General features: G+C 41.6%; 2 protein-coding genes and 5 non-coding genes across 7 annotated transcripts; 3 read left to right on the top strand and 4 right to left on the bottom strand.

Annotated features, from left to right (window-relative positions):
• Positions 1 to 3,482: 3,482 nt before the first annotated feature.
• On the bottom strand, positions 3,483 to 3,617 carry LOC128462263 (U11 spliceosomal RNA). The gene has a single exon (XR_008342350.1). It is a non-coding gene; the product is annotated as a U11 spliceosomal RNA (small nuclear RNA).
• Positions 3,618 to 4,071: 454 nt separating this feature from the next.
• LOC128462262 (U11 spliceosomal RNA) lies at positions 4,072 to 4,206 on the bottom strand. The gene has a single exon (XR_008342349.1). It is a non-coding gene; the product is annotated as a U11 spliceosomal RNA (small nuclear RNA).
• A 1,016-nt stretch (positions 4,207 to 5,222) lies between these two features.
• On the bottom strand, positions 5,223 to 13,239 carry rab42a (RAB42, member RAS oncogene family a). Its single transcript, XM_053446610.1, has 2 exons — positions 10,513 to 13,239; positions 5,223 to 9,102 (listed from the first exon to the last, which is right to left on the bottom strand). The coding sequence occupies exons 1-2, from the start codon at positions 10,725 to 10,727 to the stop codon at positions 8,661 to 8,663; spliced, it is 657 nt and encodes a 218-aa protein (XP_053302585.1). The 5' UTR covers positions 10,728 to 13,239; the 3' UTR covers positions 5,223 to 8,660.
• On the top strand, positions 12,147 to 12,282 carry LOC128462268 (small nucleolar RNA SNORA16B/SNORA16A family). Its single transcript, XR_008342354.1, has one exon. It is a non-coding gene; the product is annotated as a small nucleolar RNA SNORA16B/SNORA16A family (small nucleolar RNA).
• Positions 12,673 to 12,803, top strand: LOC128462253 (small nucleolar RNA SNORA44). Its single transcript, XR_008342340.1, has one exon. It is a non-coding gene; the product is annotated as a small nucleolar RNA SNORA44 (small nucleolar RNA).
• Positions 12,947 to 13,021, top strand: LOC128462267 (small nucleolar RNA SNORD99). Its single transcript, XR_008342353.1, has one exon. It is a non-coding gene; the product is annotated as a small nucleolar RNA SNORD99 (small nucleolar RNA).
• Positions 13,240 to 14,553: 1,314 nt separating the features above from the next.
• ctps1a (CTP synthase 1a) lies at positions 14,554 to 22,654 on the bottom strand. The gene is made up of 18 exons (XM_053446609.1): positions 22,461 to 22,654; positions 20,799 to 20,980; positions 20,521 to 20,691; positions 20,326 to 20,426; positions 19,852 to 19,968; positions 19,275 to 19,358; positions 18,426 to 18,506; positions 18,191 to 18,342; positions 17,909 to 18,041; positions 17,138 to 17,226; positions 16,958 to 17,052; positions 16,789 to 16,851; positions 15,713 to 15,756; positions 15,531 to 15,627; positions 15,395 to 15,450; positions 15,194 to 15,290; positions 14,960 to 15,104; positions 14,554 to 14,876 (listed from the first exon to the last, which is right to left on the bottom strand). Exons 2-18 carry the CDS (start codon positions 20,965 to 20,967, stop codon positions 14,792 to 14,794), a joined length of 1,779 nt encoding a protein of 592 aa, XP_053302584.1. The 5' UTR covers positions 20,968 to 20,980; positions 22,461 to 22,654; the 3' UTR covers positions 14,554 to 14,791.
• Positions 22,655 to 22,957: the final 303 nt, after the last annotated feature.

The raw sequence follows: 22,957 nt of genomic DNA, 5'->3' as shown, positions 1-22,957 counted from the left end.
CAATGAAAAATTACTGTTCTAAAAAGGTGTTTACATAAAGTCTTAAAAATAAGGTTTTATAAAGTCCCATTTCTCCCTTATTCAATTCTCCTGGTTCCTGAGATATGCTCCTGAGCCTCTGATACAGGTCCGATGGATCTTCCTCCTTCAGAATAGTCTTTAGCTTTTAGAGAGCAAGGTCAGTCGATTATTTCCAGCATATCACATAGTTTCAGCCCTGGACTGATGGCCTCTATGAATGCTTCCATGACATCTCATTCAATGTGTCCTCTGTCCACTGCATTAGGTTGGTCGATGACATTTTCTGTCCTCTCACACCAACTAGTCCACTAATAGGGAACTCTCTATGATTGGTCACTTCAGGCCCTTTGGCTGGTGGTGGGGACTGGAGACGTTCATTCACAATAGGGTTAGATATGTGCAGTTTTCCACTATAGCTGCTTTCAGACATGCACTGAGACGATCCGAATCTCTGGAGGAGGTCTATGTGTGAACGCAAATGTCCAAGTGAGAGCCTCAGGAGTTTCTGCTGATTCTCCGACTGACGACTAGTATAAGGTCTGCAGAAGTCGATGTGAGAACAGCAGAAACCAGCTCTGTGCCAGTGAAAATGCGCTGTCATTCATGTATATGACACCGACAAAGTTGTCAAGAGAGTGGTTGTGATCACTTATAACCCAATACTGCTGAAGTGCATGCTTCCTCCTTGTGTCTGCTGTGTGTTTGTGTGTGAGTGTGAATGTCTGTCTATAGTTATGAGGGTCCAATTCTGGTTCAATAGCATCATTGTGAGGATGCTTTGGGCTGGTCCTCAACAAAAGACTGTCTGAGGGTTAAGATTTGGTTTGAGGGTCAGACTTAGGTTCAGGGGAAAGATTACACATGTGTTTTTCATCGGTTTTCTTTGAATGAATATACAGAGGAAATGCAGCATTTCTGTTTCAATATAAACAAAAATCCCATTTTTATATGGCCAGACTGGAAGTGCCGGGTATCGAACCGCTTACCTTCCATTCTACCTCCATCCTGTGCCACAGTCACATTGTGTATGTGTGTGGGTACAAATATCTTTGTTGGGACCATTTTGAGCCCTTACAAAGTGAGGACATTTTGGGAAAGTGAGGACATTCTGACTCACTATTGATGGGAGGGTTAAGACTTGTTTTTAGGGTTGGGGTTAGAAATAGGTTGAGGCTTGCGTTAGGGCAGGGGTGTCCAAACTTTTTATCCCTCAGGCCACATACAGAAAAAAATTCAAAGGTCTGAGCGGACTGTTGAAAGTGTGCCTCAATGGCGTTGCTCAGGGCGGGGGGCGTGGTGGCTTTCTGAGGGACAGCTGGCAGGTCAGGCTTGAGTTGGGCGCCACCTAGTGTCTAAACTGAGAAGTACAATACAGTGGGCCATAGTCCATTACATAAAAATTCATTTAGCGGACTCTTTAATCCATAGCGATTTACAATCAATGCATTCAAGGGTACAAACCCCCTAACAACAAGAATCAAGAAAGTACAAAAAAAACATTTTGTTGTAATTTTTTTGAGGCGGGCCAATTTAAAATGGATGGCTTAGCAGATGGACACCCCTGCGTTAGGGTAAGGGTTAGTCAATTAGTTGTGATAGTTGAGGTTAGGGTAAGGGGATAAGAAATGCCTTATGTCAATGAGTGTCCACACAACTTTAAAGAGACAAATGTGTGTATGTGTGTGTGTCTTAGCCTCACCTGTAGTCAAATAGACAGACGTGCATACATTGCATTCAAGGCAATTTGTTTGCATAACACATTTCATACTGAGGGTAAATTTTAAGTGAAGTCAGTCTGACAAAGCAGAGGGATGTGGCTTCACCACATTAATGACATTATCTCTGGCAGTACCAGTGCTGTAATGCTGCTAGAAGAACATGCACACATGCAAGTAAAAACTCTATCTGTGGGATATGTAGTTTGAGTCTTATCTAAATCTATCATATCATCATAATCCTAGAGCTTATTCTGCAGATGAACTGAGTGACCCCCGTCCCCTTTTCAGACAAGAGAAAAAAACGATAAGCCAATTTGTGAACGGCTCTCAGGAAAGAATGGAGCCATGAGAACCGTCTACCTTCAAAAAGTAACAATTCCAACACTACTGTGTCATATCATTACATTACATTAAATTTCATTTAGCTGACGCTTTTATCCAAAGCGACTTACACTAAGTGCATTCAACCATGAGGGTACAAACCCAGAACAACAAGAGTCACGAAAGTACAATTTCTTCAAAAAAGCAAAACTACAAAGTGCTATAAGCAAGTGCCATTTAAGGGCTACTAAATTGTTAGTTTTATCATTTTAATCAAGGTATAGTAGGAAGAGGTGTGTTTTTAGTTTGCAAACAGTCGTGATATCATCATCCTTGAAGTGGATGTCAGAAATTTTGGTTATGTTACTATATTCAGAGATGGGCAGTCATTTTATTACTTGTATTTGAAATATGTATTTCAATTACTTTTGAGTATTTTGTCATTTTTTATTTGATAAGGCCGATAAAAAATCTAACGTTATTTGTAACAAAATACTTTAGTAATTTTGTATTTAAAAATACTTCCTCCACGAATCAAAAAATAGTTCACGAGTTCAGTCTTCAGATCTTCAAGTTCAACGGATTGTCTGACAAGGTCAATATTTAATCTGAGTGTCAACTAGCTTGATTTATAATTTATGTCTGGCTACATAGCATATTGTATATACATGGTGATGGTTATAATATCAAGCTAGCGATCAAAATCCAATTTATTTTATTTAAAAGGCATATTATGAAAGTATTCTTAGTTTTATTATTTCACATATATTCTAAAGTTGGCCAGGTGGACAACATGTCTCAGCAGGATGATGTTCAAGAAGGACCATCAACAAGCACAGATGGAACCAAGCCTGTGTTTGCAATCTTGGATGGGAAGTTCTCTACATAATCAATCAAGTTGTTGTCTTTTAATAGCTTTGCTTAGTTACATTGACATTCTGTGACTGTTCTTCCTTATTGTAGGGTTCACCAGAGCTTTGTGTACATTATATAGCCCAAAACTGAAGGCTCTGCTATACCAAATTGTGAGAAAACGTAAAGTCCAGAAAAAGTATTTCCTATATTTTAAATACAAAATACATGTATTGTTTTTTATTAAATTTTCCACACCAGTATATTGTATTTTATTGTAGTACATTTATTTAATGGGTGTTATGTATCAAAATACATTTTGATGTATTTGTGACCATCTCTGACTATATTTGTACCCTTAGGTGGATTTGTGCATCCATCCAAACAAATTTCAAAATTACACTTTGACAGAAGAAAAAAACAGAAAAACCCTGACAAAACGGGATAAAAGACTTTGCTATCAATAGTGAATTGGATAAGGACAAATGTAAAAATCTTTGGCTGCAGATACATATTTTACCAACACTGACATACATATCGATAACTTCTTTAACATTGAACAGTAATGTTTGGGGCGCCAGGACAAACGATCACCAGCAGCCCCGTGTGGCAAAAATTGTGCTTCCGAAATCTCTTGATGTAGATTCCGCAAGAGACGAGACACTCGCCTCATCTCCTGTGCCAAACATAGCAGAAGCCCTTTTTAACAGGGTACCTGAACTAATCACCCTCTCTCTGTGGGCAACATGCTCTTCAGTCAGAGGCTCGTCCTCTGCTGCCTATTTTAAATTTACACGTTTTCTCTGGTGCTTCATACAGTTTGAATGTAAGTCTACAAATATGATCCCAAATGTATTAATTTTAATTTCAGTTATTGAAAATTGAGAACAACTGTCTGTGTGGCTTTATTTTTGCCCATCTCTGACTATATTTGTACCCATAGGTAGATTCGTGCATCCATCCAATCACATTTCAAAATGACACTCTGACAGAAAAAAATGCCAGAAACACCCTGACAAAAAGGGATAAAAGGTTTTGCTGTCAATAGTAAATTGGATAAGGACAAATGTAAAAATCATATACTGTCTGGCTGGAAATACATATTTTACCAACACTGACTTATATATCAATAACTTCTTTAACATTGAACAGTAATGTTTGGGGCGCCAGGACAAACGATCACCAGCAGCCCCGTGTAGCAAAAATTGTGCTTCCGAAATCTCTTGATGTAGATTCCGCAAGAGACGAGACACTCGCCTCATCTCCTGTGCCAAACATAGCAGAAGCCCTTTTTAACGGGCACCTGAACACAGCACCGTCTGTCTGTGGGCAACATGCTCTTCAGTCAGAGGCTCGTCATCTGCTGCCTATTTAAAATTAACACGTTTTCTCTGGTGCTTCATACAGTTTGAATGTAAGTCTACAAAAATGATCCCAAATGTATTAGTTTTAATTTATATTATTGAAAATTGAAAACAACTGTCTGTGCGGCTTTGACAACCCAAGTGCATGATGGGTAAAATGGGCGGAGTTTATGTATTACTGCTGCGTTCAGGCCATGTGGGTAAATCAACAGCAACCAGAAAAACAACTCTCTTTTGACCGACTGCAAACATTTCTGAGAATTGCCTGATACATAAAGGGCATGATTACGTGAGCATTATAAACTACATTGTGTTATTATATCATATTTTATAATCTGTATATTAGAGAGTCCTTTTTCCCGAAATAATGTCTGTAAGATACGACAAGAGAATCCATTGAGTTTTACTATTTGGATATTTGCCGAGTTATAGATGAAAGGGGACACATTAAGTACTTTAAGTAAGTTATGAGTAATATGAACAAAGTAACAGAATATGTACAGTGTAACAGTATTACACTTATATGATCATTGCACAGTTTAATTAGTTGGAAGTGAAATATATAGGTCCATTTGGTCTATTAAGAGGTGTTGATATAATTTTTTTTTCAGTAACAGGAAAGCAAGAATTCAAATTAATTGGTAAAATTTATTTTTTGGAGGACATGAGTCACTTTCACCTATAAAACACCTTCAACTTACAGGACATCTATTCTAGAGCCCAGTTATTTAATCACACCTGAACTTTTCTAACGTTGTTTGGATAAAAGGTGGCAGAATAGACTTATCTGAGTCTTTGTAAATGCATGGCCTTTTCTAAATCTTTATCACAATACATAAGCAAATAATAATGAATCTAGGTCATGATGACCCTCCTTCCATCTGTCAGGAGAGGGCGCAAAACCTCGTAAAAAAAAAAAAAAATTGGATACAGACCAGGCCAAACATCACTTATTGGGCATCCATTTATTGTTTTTTAACCAATCAATAAAATCACATCAAATAAATGAATCTCTTATACATAATATATAAAATAAATAACATTTATTCAGTAAAGCTGTGAAATGTGACCAATGGTTATAGTTATGTACCATGTACCATCCTGTGGGCCTTCCGGATGCGGACGTTCTGTGGTACAGACGCCCTATCAGCAGGGTGGTTTGACTCCAGTGAATAACGTTAAAAAATCATTAAAGGGACAGTTCAATATTTTGCGGGGAATTAGTCACAATCTGTGAGAAGAACAGGAAAAGGCATATTTCAAGAAAAGTTGAACTGCTCCCTTTTAGCTTTCAGTAATAGAGTACTGTGAACGGGGACGGAAAAGATCTGTAATTGTACAATTACAAATGTTTTATAAATATTTAATCATTTTTGGGTATTGAGGCGCCCACTACTGGTTGATGGGAATTAAGCACATTTTCCATGTGTTTGCAGAGTGGACTTTTAAATGTAACCAGGTCGCTGTCTTCACTCTGATCACTGAGTGCTGCAGGAATGGGAATCATGCTCATCGGAGAACAGTTTGCTGAGTCTCAACGTACAAATGTAAACAATATCATACAATGTAACCCTGTTTACATGAGAGAGCAAAGTGAGGAAGGTAGTTGTAGTATTACACACAGTCAGACTGGCTGTTACATGGAGATTTTAGACAGACGAGTCCTCAGCTTCACCGTGAACACAAGATATTAATGTCTGATTGTCAAACAAACAAAAAAACATGTATCACATATGGTTACATTGTATTTAAACCTGACTGTAACATGACAACAGAGAATACAGTGTGGATCTGTTACAGAAAAGTTCAATCAAATAAAGGGATGGTGCAAATATTTTACAATACATTCCTTACTGAAAACTAGGCTGCAACCAACGAGTGGTCATACATGTACTCTGTCCCCTAACACAACATTTATTAACTCAAAGAAAAACATAAGCTTGATCACATGAACGCAAAGTACGAACAGAATGCATAATCTCTTGCTGGTTGCAGTGTGTTTGTGGACAGGTGTTTTCACGAGATGCCGGTGAAAGGTGATTAAAGTGTGTGAGGAGAGGTGAGTGCCCCGGCCAAGTAGACTGTGGTCTATTGTCGGCTCGTAAACACCAGATTAATGGAGCAGTAAAGAGACTCCAGAGACTTGAGAGCGTACACCATCGTCTGTGTTAAAGGAAGTTATTGCTGTCATGTGCACGGTTAAATCGTGCGTAGACATGCTCTCATCAGCAAGTTGACCATCAAAGGAATCGGAGATTTTGAGATTAAAGTCATGTTACAAGAATAAAGTCATAATCTCCTGTGTGGAATGTGGACCACGTTAAGTTATACTCTAGTATAGGTTTCACAAATAATGAAATACTTTTGTAACATCAGCACCATGTTCTCATAAGTATCCAGACTTTAAAAAGATAGGCTAAGAATCCATGTGTCTTTCTTTTTCAAAAAATTGTACAACTTTTTTCTAATTACACTTAGAGTTTAGTATTCCGAATAATATTTTGACTTTATTCCTGCAATATTAGGTGTACTAATTGAAATAATATGACCTCATTGTCGAAAAACCAATGTTCCGGAATATGGCCAGAAAACTTCTTCATCCATTACTTGCTTATCAAAATAATTTCAGGAACGTAAACAGCACTTTTCAACATGAGATTTGTATTTATGATGATGTGATGGATGATTTCGTCACATTTCCATGATTGAGAACAAGCATTTTGATAACTAGCTTAGCATACAGGCTGGAAGCAGGGGGAACTGCTCCCAGCAGAAGCTGGACAGATATACACCTTCAGACAGTTCTAAGGTAACACATCGTCTCAGTTGTTCAATATGGACCCAAGCAGATTCATAAAAATCTATATATTTTAGAAATAGTTGCATTTCTTTAGATATTTGTTGATGCCAGTGTAGTTTTTCTATGTCTTTTCAGGCACAATTTACCACACAAGGTGATGTCACTGACAACTGTCACTGCGGCCGACTATTCTAATGGCTGGAGACAGCTAGGCTTGCTGTTTACCCCTATTTCAAGCTAAGCTACGCTAATGGTTCAAGATTCTTACCTCACACACAGACATGAGGCAACACATCAACTTCTCGATAACCTCTCAGAGAGAATTTGGATGAGCGTCATTCTGAGAATGTTGAACTATTATGTGAAGGCCCTGATGAAAAGTGAGAGGGGCAACAACATGTGACAAAGGTCCCTTGCTAAATGCCAACCCAGGAGCCATGATTCTGCATATTTGCTGCATGGCTCAACCCCCACACATAACTAGCTTCGGGAGTTTATCATAATGTTCTTCGACATGGAGGTGAGACATTTCTCTAGACTTGAACCCACATTCCCTGCTCTCTGACAAACTCTGGAACACAACATATAGGGAGCAACACATCCATCCACCGATTTAATGAGTTCATCACCACCTCAGGCCTGAATGAGCGGTTGTTTGTTGAAGCTACAAACGACAGTTGGTGAAATGAAAACTCCTTTTGGTTCTTAATCAAACACGTCTTCACTAATACTGATGACACATTAAAAGGTCTGAGAGATTACTTATTTTGATGTTGATGTCTTGCTGCTGTTGATGCTATAATACAAATACCTAAATAGGACCATCTATCCTAATTACAATGACCTATCTTTATGTGTACAACTTAACTAGAAATAATCTCTATTTTTCTTTACAAAACATTACTCCAGTATTCACAGAATGATCCCAATTTTAGGTCAATTTGGCGTAAGTGCACATACAGCTTACATGAGCGGGGGGAGCACATAGATTTCATATTGTGACACTTATTGTGGAGGGCACTGTGTCGGTTCACGATATCAATTAAATAGCTTTTAGTGACCTTTCAGCTTCCATCTCTACAGATTTCACTATTATTTACAATATAACAGACACATAGGATTGCAGGCAAAGCGTTGCACAGACTTTGACAGGTAGAAACCACACACTAGTGCCGTATGAAGGTGGAGTGATGCCCGACCACAGTATCCTCAGTATGCTCAGTAGAACATTATCACCAGTGCTATGAAAAGGAGTATTGACTACACCCTCAGCCCCAACACCTGATCACCTCTACACGCTCTCTCTGTTTTTTGGCCTAAAAGGATGAAAACAGCTTGGTTTGTGCTACACCATATGAATTTAGAGACACAACTTGTTTATAAGATACACGCCAGGATGTTCACTGACCCCCCCTCTGTCTGAAAATAATCTCAGTCGTCCCACATACAGAGAGGGCATGAAGCACAGGGTGAAGAAGTGATGGATGATGGTTATCATGGGGTGCTGAGCCTCGATGGATGGCTGTGAGGCGAGGGCGAGCTCCGGGTGTGACAGGACAGTGTTTGGACACACAGAGATCTCAGTCAGCAGTGGCAGCCCTTTTCAGCGGACGCCCTGGCCAGTTCCTCTTCTTCATCGGCCGGGTAGAGGACCTTAGCGGTGAGGCCGCTCTTCACACCATCCCATCCATCGCGGGTGACGATCTCACCCATCTTCATCAGCTCGTAGATGTCTCTGGTCAGCAGCTCAAAGGCCCGGTCCACGTTGCTGTTGCACTTGGCCGAGGTCTCCACGTAGCGGATGCCCAGGGCGCCCGCCAGCTGCTCCGCCTCGTCCCGGGTCACCTTGCGGTCCTTGTTGAGGTCACTCTTGTGGCCGATGAGGATGTAGACCATGTGGTGAGGTAGGATGTGCTCACTCACCTCCTTGTGCCACTCCCTCACATGCTCAAAGGTTTTGCGATTGGTGAGATCGAAAACCAGCAGCCCGCCCACAGAGTTGCGGTAATATGAAGTCGTAATGGACCTGTCGGCAAGACAGACACGTTATTAGGTGAAAGCAAAATCATCTTTGAAAACAATTGTAATCTTGGCTTTGACACTTGTTGTAAAATATTGATGAGCATCCTCCATTACAAGTTCCATAACTGTTTTTATGATGTTTGGAACAGTCTCAAGTCGGTCAAAAGCATGTAAAGGCTCAACTCAACTTGTGTTGAAGTGCAACTTAAGTTTTGAGTCTGTCCAGATAAAGTCACATGTTCATTAGCAACTTCTGAGTCAAACGTTAAGTCCTTAAGGGGTTACCGCATACAGAAAATATCATGTTAATATTTACATTTTTTATAATCATTTTTATTGTTCCAGAATCATTGGTCTAGAGAGTTGAGTCAAATCCAGGACCAAATCAACCTTCCAGATGTGGAGCATCTATTTGAATGCCTATAACCACAAATAGTGCAGCTTTATTTGGTTTTGCCCAGAGCTCCCATAACTTACAAGTCACCTAATGGTATACCCCAATACAGAGGGGCATGTGTCTGTTTCCATTCAAAAGAGATGCACCATATATGGGCAATATGGGCAATAACTTAATCAATAACAATTATTCCCATCTATAGTAGCTTTCAATTGCCCTGGTGGGTGTAAATGAAAAAAAATGCCATTCCATTAGTGATGTTAATCAAATACAACAAACCAGACTGTAAAGGATCTTTGGGTCCCTTATAAGAGTCTTGGACTATTGGGCAGCTGGGGCTGGAACACATGGCCACACATGTCTTATTCATGCACTGATTAACTAATCATCAGTTTATTTCACAAGCACTTCTCACAGTCAGACCTGTTGAAACAGAAGTGAAAGACTGGAGAGTGGTGAAGCCTTTAGGAAAACACCCTCAGAAGCCCCAGCTTCAAAAGAGGAAACAGATCTGAGAACTGAGGCTGCTGCTCCAGACAGAGAAGTGCTTTACAGGAAATTATCCGTGACAGCAGAGACACATGAAACACAACAAGCAACAGGGAAGATGAATGCAATAAGAAAAAATAACAGATGAGGATACAGAGCTGTCATCTTTGTGTTGCCCTGGAGACTGTGGCACTGTACCAGTGAATCAAACTGGGGCCTAGATGTGAGGAGGATGCCCATCATCCGTGAACGCATGCAGTGATGCGACTCGATTTTCACAGGACATCAGAAGATCCAGGCCTTTATAATCTTCTGACCCCTCTCACCACTGCCCTCATTACATCACAATGATAAACTGAACGGCCTTGATTTCAAATACAGGGCTTCGTGTTTAAAAAAAAATAAAAAATAAAATACGACAGCAAACCAAGGCCTATCCATTATAGAGGATAGTCGTCGTCCATATATTTTAAATCACAATTGTTTAATCAAATCTGAATTTCCCCCTCAAACCCCACTCGGTCCTACCTGAACCGCTCCTGACCAGCCGTGTCCCAGAGCTGCAGCTTTATCTTCACCCCGGGCTCGATGTCCATCGAGCGGGCGTAGAAATCTACCCCGACCGTGGGATCCGCCACATCGCTGTAGATCCCGTCCGAAAAGCGCTTCAGCAGCGACGACTTCCCCACGGTGGAGTCCCCGAGCAGGATGATTCTGAACTGGTATTGCCACAAAATATCCATGGCATGACGAGCGGGGACGGTACCGGCGGAGAGTCTCAGTGTGTGTGTGTGTGTGTGTTGAACAAAGCCCTGAGCGCTGTGTTTACATGAAACCCGGCTACTGCTGCCGATGCGGCTCCCGCTGATGCTGCTGCTGCTGCCGCCGCCTTCTGCTCGGGAGGAGACGCGGGGCACGGCGGGTCATGTGACGGCTTTACCTACGATCCACCACCGTAAACCTGCTGCAGCCATGAATCAGGCGATTGTGTGTTATTGTGAACAGGGTCGGAGATTAGCTGGATTTGAAGTCATGGGAAATGCAGGTGTTCGTTGTTGCACACAGGGAGTCCTTTGTGTGGATTGTGCAGCACGTGCAGTCTGTGGAATATCAACACGATGAAAGCAACGGAGCACAAATATCACATGGTTCACTTTAATGTTGTTTAATGGAAACTGCACCAGGCGGAGGTTGGTGCTGTCCGTGGTTCTGAAGCCACACAGCCTCCATTTCCACACATATAACCTCCCACTGATGTGTGTGTTTCTGTCTTTATACACAATACGTCACATTCTGTCTTATTCCCAGACAAACAAGTGTCGAAGGAAACGCAGAAAAAAAACCTTTTGCGTTGATTTTGAAAGTGTCAACAAACATAAAATACAACAAGACTTCGTCCAAAAAAAGAAAAAGTTGTAGGAATACATATCCCGTCATGCAAGCGGTGCACGTGAGCTGTGTGAGCCAATCAGAGGGCGCTAGCGTGTATAAAGGCAACGGGAGCCTCCCTACTCTCTCTCTCTTCCTGCTCTCCTCGAGATGAAGGCTCGACAGACTTCTAACCATGGTGAGGCCTCGACAAGCTCCTTATTCTAACTCAACATTTGAACTTTGCTGTTATTACCTCTTGCTTTAAACAATGGTATTAAATCTAGCCGACTAACTCCAAGTAATGCTAAGTGCGTTAGCAGTCTAGCTAACTGGTAGCACGTGTTAGCACTGGTAATGCTTTCATAATCAAACTACAGTATTAACATTAGTGTTAAAATCAAATCACTATTGTTAACACGCAATGGAGTTTAGGCCTTGATGTGATTTGGCTAGGCTAAATGTTAGCACGAGTGCTTTTACTTCGTGTGGACCACGTGGCTCGGTCCTGGTCTGATCTAACTAATCTAACTATTCTTCAGAATACAAGTTAAACTTCTCATTGCTGTAACTGTGTAACTAACTTGGCCTATGATCAACAAGGCTTTTTAGCAATTAACCAATTGATGCAACGTTTGTTTAAAGCTGATGTTTTGTAATTTTGACTTTATTTAGTTGCTTAATGTGTCTCCTCCTCTCCTCTACAGACTCGAACAGTAATGGCTGCATCAAGTTTCCACCCTGGTCGTCCGCATACGTTACAGGTATGATTTTTCACACTGTTCTATCATGTGACGGGCTCCTATCGAAGCCGTTCGTGTTCTCATGTAGCAGTGAACGGTCATCAGGATGCCTAGAAGAAGACTTTCACCGACGGTCGCTGTTCAGTTTGAAGTAACTGTTACAGCAACATTAAGGGGAAGGACATTCAGTCTCAACATGTCGGAGTAATGACCAATCAGAGCACTTAAAAGTTACAAATGTTAACCCTTACTTCTGTGTGTCTGCAGGTACTGCTGAGAGTGAGAAGACTAAGCACCTCATCTACATCACTTGCTGGTAAGCTCTATAGCCACATTACCTAAATATCCTGGCTGTGATTACAAACTTGCCCTCACTGACTCTGTCTGACTGAGACAATATTAACTGAGCCACTCCTGTTAACATCTCTTTAGGAGGTGGTAATGGCAGCAGAATCACAAATTGATAGTATTTTATTCTGCTCTCCTAAGGTGACAATGGCTGACCACTATAGTGACTGGATAAAGACTGCTCATGTCTTGGTAAGTTTAATTCTCATTTCCCCTCAATTCTAAATTGAAGCATGCTATTCTAATGACCTGGGACTTGTTTGTAGTCCAAGGTGCTCCAATAGCATGCAAGAGTACAGGATGGTCTTTGACTGTGCTGGCCATTTTTGCCATTAACAGCCACTCTACTGTCCTACAGATGTTGGGTATTATTTCTAACTGTAGTTCTTTCTGCAGGCATCACTCTGACTCATGACCTCAGGTCTGGCATCGCCGGGCTGTGCGGGCTCCCAACCCTTCCTGCTTCTGAAGGTAATACAAAATATTAATTTAGCTTGTATTGATCTGATCTATGATGACGAACTTACAATTATGCGGACTGCTGGATGAACGTAGCGGATATGGGACTGAGATCAGTCCTACGATGTTGTGTTGAGAGAAGGCTCTTGAATTGTGCTTATTTTTTCATTTCTTTTCACTTTCAGATACAGTGACATGTCGTGCTGTACAAAGTGGAGCGTTGGAGATCGTCCCGTGTGGGGAACTGCTGCAGGCCGTCCCAAAGGACATCAACCTTCATCAACTGAAGCATCGTGTTTAACTGCAATGACATTCATGCACAATTGGATTGTGAATTTGTTTGCAATAAAAATAACTACAAACTAGTACTGGAATCCGTTTATTAAATTCATCTTGTTCACAAAGGAAGATGTAACGGTACATAATTGCAATAAAGGCCACAGTAGTAAACCTGATGTGCTGGCTAAATCTGTTTTAGCCATTTAGAGGCAACTAATTATCAGCGCAAGAGCCGAGCCAGATGAATACTGATAAGACCGGTTGTCGTGCATTAAATATTTCTAATACCAAATGGTAGTGATGGGAAGTTCGGATCTTTGAATCTCGTTCAGTAAAATGAGTCAGTCGTTCGTTTCAACGGGGGTGGGGGGGGCGTGCAAACGATCCAAAGACTACCCGGCAGATGAACGAATCGTTCGACTCCCGACCGTGATTTCAGATCAATGATTCATCTGCCCACAGAGCCTCCCGGTCACCTACATGCGAGACTGGGTTGTTCCTGCTGAGGCCCGGCGCCTCCATACCACTGCACGTCCACCCGGACATGAACGCTGATCCACTGACTATAACGCCGCATTCCTACACTTATAAAATGCAATTCAATGTGGAAGTAACTGAATACGTTAGAGATTGCATGTATTCTGCATTCTGTAACAGAATACGTTTTGAAAGTATCCTTCCGAACACTGGAAATGTTAGACTTGAGAGCAGTAAGACACTATTTACATTTTTTTTTTCTCAAGATGGTAAATTTGCACACAGGTTTTAAAAAGTGCATGCCTTGTGTTTATACTTACAATGACTTTGATTAAATGCACACCGATTTGTTGTTCTTGTTTCTGTAATGAGCAGTTAAATAAAAATGTGGGAAAGAATATTGTTTTGTTATTTTCACTTACAGTTTAGTGCAGTGTGGCAATTAATGACAATTTAAAACCATACAAACTGTCATGTTTTACTGTATTTAATAGAGGAGGTTTTCTTAAAAATATATGATCTGCCACACAAAAGCTGTCAGTCATGGCTGCTTTTTAACAGCGGTCACGCGAAAGGGAATGAGGTAACTGTTTCCTCTTCTAAGCCTATGGAGGTCACGTAGAAAATGATCCAAAGACTCGTACCCGGCAGATGAACGAATCGTTCACCTCCCGACCGTGTCTTCAGATCAGTGATTCGTTCTTCTGCCAACAGAGTCTTCGGATCAGTGATTCGTTCATCTGCCGGATACGAGTCTTTTGATCCTTTTTCACGTGACCTGCATCAGCCTATGCAACAGTCCCGATGCGCGGCCACGAGAAAATGAACGAATCTCTCTTTGAGAGGACTCGTTCAAAACGAACGAATCGTTCACGACCGACACATCACTACCAAATGGTGTCACAATTCAGTTAATGTTTATTGAGTGACCACGTCTTGACAAACATAATATATTGTGCTGAGGGCAGTCCCTCAGTAAACCAATAATGCATTTACATTCAGTAAAAATAAAAGCCACATGCATTGCTGACCTCTGGAGGTCAGGTATAAATTTGACATCCAACTCTGTAGAACTATTGAAGTTTGTATCACACTGAAACCATAGAAGAAATTTGTCCCTCAGGATCTTTACATCATTCGCTTGAAATGGAAGGTAATTTCAGCTCTGCTATTTCACTGTCTGGGGAGCTGCTGCCGCTCCGATCGCTGTATGTGTCCCTGTGCCAAAGACAAAATATGCTTAGTTTTCCTTCTTGGGGTAAGTCCTAAACTTGCATGTGCATAAGTTGAGAAATGCTTACCGTGGAGATAGGCGGCAGCTCTTCTGTAAGTAGCTCTGCAGCTTCCCTACAGCGGCCAGCAACAAACCAAGATATGGGGGTGATGGCTTTATGGGGCGTGAGGTGAACTCTGGGTGGTACTGTACTCCAACGAAGTATGGATGATCTGAAAACACAGGATAGCCTCTTAAAATAAATGCTACATGGTAGATGGTTGTAGTTACCCACAATAAGAGTAAGTATTATTGTCCATACCATCAAGTTCTATGACCTCCATTCTTTCTCCTTCCACGTCTTGACCTACAAAGCGGAAGCCCTTTCCTTCAAAGTGACTCTTCAGCTCAGGATTGACCTGCACAATGACAACCCCACATATTAAATAAATACACCACTTCACAAGTTCTATTGAACAAACAAAGTTTCTAAAGCTGCTAACCAACTTCGAGGTCAACACACCTCAAAGCGATGTCTGTGCCTTTCATCCACGTAGTCTGCGTCTCCATAAAGCTTCCCTGCAATACAGAACAGCTGTAATCACAGAGCAGGTGCCACAGCCCGTCAACTGGCTGAAGGTGAATTGAAAGTTTCTTACGCAATACGCTGGTGTTGGTCTTGAAAATGGTCCGTCTCTTGCCTAGCCTCATTGTGCCGCCCATCTGCCCAGGGTTGTGCTCCGGCATATCGATCACCTGCAACGGTTCATGTCGAATCTTTACGCACTTTTCAGGTCAAATCACAGTGACAGTATTTCTGAGTTTATAGTAAGCATCTCACCACAGGATGCGTTGTGTCAGGGTCAAATTCTGTTGAGTTGGCATCTAAGTGCAAAACAGACAAGTGTTAGAATGTTTTCACCATCCACTGCTACCAATCCTTTGGGTGGTAAAAGTAATACACTAGAGTAGTGTGGGTGGAACGGGGGATTTTAAATCCCTGCTGATGAAAAAAATCTAATGGAGCTGACAACATTGACACTGGCTGCGCCACAATTCAACAAATTTTCATATTTGTATCTCTCCTCTGTGTTTCAGTGATCCATCTTAATCTGACAGAACAAGTCTGCCTCAGTATGAGTATGAGTGTTCCTTTACTCTAATATGTGAATGAGTCCGGCAAAAATATGTGTGACCTACACTTAATACTGTGCCTGAACACATCCTGACACATTACTGAAGATGGTGCTGCTCCATTTGCACTACACAGACACTGTGTTAAGACCGTGATGAGAGAGAAAAGAGCAGAGATGTCCGAGGAGATAAATAACTGACAAGCTACAAGTTAATATCAGTAACTAAAGGCTCCATGTACTGAAAAAATAATAATTGCCCCCAGTTTTAATCCTATTCTCTATCTCAATTCTGTTATCGTGTATCTTCCAAGTATATTTCAAAACCAACAACAGTATTTTACATTTTCAACTCTTCCTATAAAACCGTTTCAACTTTTTAACGACTCATCCTGCACTAATTTTGTGTTCGTTGATAATGTTTTAACCTGTAAGATAACCTGCACGGTCCGATTCAACGAATAAATCTGCAGGCGAAGGTGGCAGCACAGCAGATTAATTATGGAATGGAAATAGATCGCTTCAATTCTCAGTTTGTCAAATTTCTTGTTCAGCGCAAAACTAAATCTGTTTTGATGAGTTCATAGGCGCAGCATCTAAAATTCAACAAAAAGTCAGTTTGATTTAAATAAAACCTTATGCTCAATAATTGTCTTTAACACAGGTTTTGCGATTAGATTAAAATCAAGACGGTAACAAAACCTTGAGCTTTTATCTATTCAGCTGCTCTTTAACATGTAAATAGACAATACTGCAGCAGTGTGCTGCTACATGGGAGCCTCACCTTTCCAGTCAAGCATGTTCCTGGCAAATTCACATACTGCCAGCTGCATTCCGAGACAAACGCCTGCAGAAACATGTAGCATGTTTGTCGTTATCCATGTTACTTGAAATTTGTACATTTAACCTGCATGGTATTTAAAGCCACTCAGTCTTATGCAACTCTTCTGTACCTAGAAAAGGTTTCTTCTGTATTCTGGCCCAGTTGATTGCGCGAATCTTTCCTTCAGTTCCTCTGACGCCGAAACCTCCTGGAACCAAGATTCCACTGATGAGAGAAGAAGAAAAACAGTTACGGAAACTATAAATCCAGATTTCGGGGTTACTTTCAGAAATGAGGCCTCAGGACTCACTCAGCACTGCAGAGTTTCTGCCACGCCTCGTGGTATTTCACTGGATCCTCCTGCAGAGTGTTTGGCTCCAAATATGCTGAGTCTATATACTGAGGAGAGGAGACATATAGAATAGACATAGGTGGCAGCTCTGAAGAGAAACATATATTTACCACATCACATCTCCTCCTCATCTGTCCCTCTTTAATTCGATGTCAGACTGCCACTGAATGATTGATAAAGCAGATGCAGCACTCTCTTGTTCCAGCCCACTCTTGTGTGTGCAAAATGCACAGCTGCACTGGGCTCATTTTAATCTGTTGTACTTCTGACCACACATCTCATCACAGTCGAGCATGGTCCTGTTTGTGTGTGATGGTACATTCTGTGTTCAGTGTTTAAGCAGTGTATTAGTTATAATCCTCATCCATGCAAACACACCTGTCGATCACATGACTGTTCAAGGACACTAGTCATGTGTAACGGCATAAACAGGAAGCAGATCTACTCTACACTTGGTTGGTTAGCTACATAAAAAACAACAGAAGAGGAGAAACAACATTGAAAAGAAAGAGTAGGGATTTCTTTTCTTGCATCGACAAGGAGGTGAAAGTGTTTTGACAGTAAGTGTTTGCAACCTTAAATAAGTACCCTGTCTAACGATAATGCTTCCTTAAATCCTACCAGTAACTAACCAGCTCACATGTATGAATACACATTAAGTGGATTAGGCCTTTAATAAAGATGAAATATATAATAGATGAATATGTGTTCTGAACATTGTGAGCGTACCTTAACCTCCAGTTTGTGACTGATGGCCAGGGCTGAGTGCTCTAGTGCCTTGATGACAGAAGCGTAAGAGTCTGAGAACTTGGTGTACTTCCCGACCAGTGCTATAGAGCAGTGCTCCAACAGTCTGTCTGACCTGTGAGGACAAAATGTTCTGTACATTAGTAAACCGTTTCAGACAAAGCCATCACATCACACAGGACAAAGTTAATCACCAGAGGAGCAGCAATCAGTTCAGGGTAGAATTACTCTTTAAGACATTTCGGACTTCTGCTAAAGACTCACCTGTCAGACATCTCCTTCCATTTTATCAGCATTTTCCTGGGTTGGGTTTCTATGGGCATATTCAGCCTCTTGCTCAGGTAGCTCACCACACCCTGATCCTCCAGCAGTAGCGGCACCCTGTAGATGGACGACACGTCCTGCACACAGATGACCTGGAAGCACACAGGAGGGTTTAGAGCTGCTCCGAGTCTGGGCTCAGCGGACATCCCACAATAAACGGGTGTCAGTGACATACCTGCTCTGGTTCTACGTGGCAGAACATCGAGATCTTTTCTTTGACAGAGTTCTCCAGAGCAGTGGAACAGCGACACATGATCTGTTGATAAAGATGAGAAGAAACGTCATTATGGTCACAACACAAATGACCTCACACAGCAAAACACCAGAGAGACTGGAATGTCACTCAGTAGAGCTCATACCTTCACCAAGACAGTCCTCTTATGAGACCACGTTAAATTCACTACATCCAGATTTTTATTTGGATCTGAACACACTCGAAAATATCAGTCACCTAAATATGTCCTCGAGATCCAAGCAAAAATCAAAGAAATAATGAAAACGTCCTATCTCACTATGTTAAAGAAAAAAAGATCTCGAATCCACCCCTTAATCAAGATCTGCTCCATAATATAATTGACCCTTGGCTTCCTTCCACCACGACTTGTGGTACTTTTAGCTCAATCTTTCAAACTAACCTTCTTGGCAGAGATAAGAAGGAGAAAGTGTAGATACTATATTCCGTCAGCAGCAATCGTTTCTCAAACTTAAAACATAGATCCTGACCTATTTAACGGTTGGCTGATAAAAATGGCCTTTTGACAGCCACATCTGTATTTTAATCTATGTTTTCAGATATGCACCGATATCAAATCTTTATTTTACAGTGTAAACGATGCAGCAATTTGAAAAGATCAAGGGCTAGAACGATGTGTCACCGTGGAGCTTATACACCCTTTGTTAAATTCATGCTTTAACAATCAGGCCTGACCTGCTCTACTTACCATGGCTTTTCCTGTTCTCCATTTTGACATTTTTTACACAAATGCTTTGTGAAATATTTGGATGTGCTACGTAAGTGACTCACCAGATCAGGGGACAAGCCCAGTCCTCTCAGCTCCCTGACACTGTTCTGTGTTGGTTTGGTCTTTTGCTCTCCTGTTGCACTGGGCTGGACAGAACGATGGAGACAGCATATGTATTTAACCCGAAGCAAATAACCTGCGTGCAAACCAACTAAGAACCTGTAATATACAACATGTAATTCAAGTCGATGTTGAGATATCGTAGAAATGTAAAAAAAAAAAAAAGGATAGCGGATGCTTTTCATGGCATTAACATATGTCCGCAGTGATCCGATTGCAAGTGGTCACAGAAGACCCATTAAGGACCCATTTTAATACCAGGTATGAACAGACAAAGGAAATGCTGTCGGGACAGATGTTACAACCAGATGTGTACTTGGACCCAGATGACCTCTGAATTTGGTCTGAGGGTCGGATCCCCAATGTGTCCCTACTGTGTTGAGTGGGCGGGGGTTCCCATCTGTACCTTAGCTTACCACTTGTGATCGGACCACCCGTGATGGATGGTAATATCACATCTGAGTGGGGTCTAGATAAAAGCGGGGGGGGGGGGGGGGTGTGAGGGTGTGGCCCTCTTACCTGTGGTATCAGACTGACGTGAATGTTACAGAAGTTCTCCCTCTTCACTTTAAACTGGAACTGCCTGAAGGCCTCAATGAAAGGCATGCTCTCAATGTCCCCCACGGTTCCTCCTAACTGCAAAGACACACACACATGATCAGAGACAATGCTAGCAGCTTCAGCAGAGGCTGGAAAGAGAACGTGATCCTGTACAACACATCGTGAAAGGAGACATGGGCGTTTTCGTTTTTTCTTAAAGGAGTTCCTCTCCTCCACGGAAAACACTGCTCCTGAAACGCTTCATCTTTTGACTAACCAATACACCCGCATCATTGTGACATCAGGCTGAAAAGAGGAGCGGCAGCAATGAACAGGTGTTTTTTCTGCACATAAACTGTTAAAATGATGCACCTGAATAAGTTTAGTATGTTTCCTTTAATCTGAACCATTTGCTGTTACAAACTCAGATGAAACATGTACAGAGTGACTCACCTCTATCACACACACTTGAGGTTGTACATTATCTTCTTCAACTGGTACTTTGGCTTGTTTCACAACCCATTCCTGGATGGCATCTGTGATGTGTGGCACGACTGGATGGACAAAGGGGACATTTCAACATTATTCTTTGTTGACTGTTTCTCTATAGCACGATTCCGTGTTTCAAACTGGAGCAGCAGCTGTTACCCTGCACGGTTTTGCCCAGGTAGTCTCCCCTCCTCTCCTTGTTGATAACAGACTGATAGATCTTGCCCGTGGTCAGGTTGTTGTCTTTTGTCAGCCGGATGTCCAGGAAGCGTTCATAGTTCCCCAGATCCAAGTCCACCTCACCCCCATCATCCAGCACGAACACTTCACCTGAGCAGAGTGAGCACGACAAAAATCATTATTTACATTTACATTACATCATCATTCGTTAAGTGAATGAATGGGTTAAATAGGAATGTTTCTCTCCTCTGACGTACCGTGCTCATAGGGCGAAAATGTGCCAGCATCTATGTTGATATAAGGGTCGATCTTGATGGCGGTCACGTGTAGGCCACATGACTTCAGGATCGTGCCCACGCTGCTTGCGATGATGCCTTTGCCGATGCCGGAGATGACTCCTCCGGTTACCAGGATGTACTTCATCATTGCACTCTGGTATCTAAAAGATGAGGGTCAAAAATCAAACTCTATACTGTGCAAAGGAGTTAATCCAGGACATTCTCAACGTGTCATGCTTTGGGAAATTTCACATGTCACATCTAAAACAATGATTTAAAAAACTAAAACTACATTCAAGGAAATCAAATCTTAAAAGATGAGTTTAAAACAAAGGGACCAAGTGCCAGACAGGTAGTCAGGTATCATGTGTCTTCCAACAAAAAATTGTAAGTATAGTTCCTGAGTAAAGGCTGGCAATTAAAGGTGACCAGGCTTTTGCCATCAGGACCCAAAGCTCTGGAAATGCTTAAAAACCATCTTTAAAGGGGAAGCCCTTTAACCCCTGATTATTAAATCGTTTTAGCAAATGTTCTGACTCTCATTTCAAAGGGTCTGAGTGCATCTTTAGTTTCAGGAACACTTAATTGTATATATTAAAAGTACAGTATCTTTTGTAGAGGTATTGTACTAGATTCCATTATTTGAGGAGTTAATAATACATTTGCTATATATGTAAAACAAATGTGTTTTAAATAAAACATAATACTTTGGATCATTTTTCTTCAGCCTGTAGTTAACTAACAGGATCCCGCCTCCACAGGATGGTGAAAATACATTTATGGAGCTTAGAATATGGGAAGAGTAAGATCCTGTAAAATGGGGCTGTTTAATCAACCTAAACAATGGGTGACCCCCCCACGTCCTTGTTCTACCACGTACGTATTGTCAATGTCACGCATCTAAATAAATGTTTACAACATGAAACCAAAACTTTAGTCGAAGCTTCATAATGTTCTCGATGTTTTGCAGACAAGAGCAAAGATGAAATGTTTAAATTCCTGACACTCCTTACAGCTTCACGCCACAGAACATGGCACGTTCGATAACCAACACAAGGCGGCCCGTGCGGGCGGGAAATTCCTAGCTCCGCTGGCAAGAACAGGACAAGCGTGCGGACCGCCCATCCAAGTTACCCCCGTCAACAAAGTAAGCGACACCAAAGTAAACCCGCCAGTGTGTTTAGCATTAGGCTAACTGTTAGCTGTAGTGTAATGCCTTTAGAAGCATGCCCTCCTCTACAATGCAGTGGTGGACGGGAACATTTAAACACGGTAGTGTCGTGTGAAGCTGCTAACAGCGGAGCTAACCTCTGTTACCATCACATCAAGCTAACCCATGCACACGTGCTAAGTGTGCCAAGCATCGCTTTCAAAATAAAAGCAAGAGAAGTCGATTTACTAATTTGAATGTCAAAAACAGAACAGCATCCTACGTGTAATTAAAAAAGATTCAGCCATCTGCTAAATGACCCATCGCTGCACAACACCGCTATCGTCCAGCATGAAGTGTTTTCAACAGCATGGAAGTTTAGTTCTCATACCGGAAACCACTCGTACTCACTTTATCTACCATGTGTCTTGGCTGCGTTTGCTAACTAGCTCACCCAGCCTCTCTGACAACAGCATCACATTTCAACTCACCAAGATGATCAGCAAACACACCGGCTCCTTCTTCAGGGACTTGATCTGGACCCACCCAGCAGGTTGTTGGCTCCTGTTAGCTCCTGTTAGCTCCTGTTAGCTTCCCTACAGACCGAGTGTTCTCAGGTTCACTCTACACGTGTGTGCAGCACGACATCACAGAGAAGGACACCATTCATCACAACTGTGCTGCCTTCACGTGCATCTCGGACCCATCGTGCGTCCAAACCTCACGAGTTTGGTCCTTTGTATACAAGTATACTGGAAGCTATTGCATGTTTTTGATGCTCCCAGTGAGAGATACAAAGATACACAATCACAGTCAGTTGTTATGAAATTATCTTCAACGTCATTATTTTCATTCTTATCTTAAATCGTCACCATTGAGCCTCTCTCCAAAAAGGGCTGTCCTGGCAGAAACCTTTTAACATCTAAACATTAGGATGAATGGTATTCAGTACTATTATTGTCTCAGATGCTCTGTGAATAAAACATGT

Source organism: Pleuronectes platessa, chromosome 18, assembly GCF_947347685.1.
Source record: "Pleuronectes platessa chromosome 18, fPlePla1.1, whole genome shotgun sequence".
Lineage (NCBI taxonomy): Eukaryota > Metazoa > Chordata > Actinopteri > Pleuronectiformes > Pleuronectidae > Pleuronectes > Pleuronectes platessa.
The sequence above is the reverse complement of the archived record's forward strand: the minus strand, read 5'-3'. Positions and strand labels throughout refer to the sequence as shown.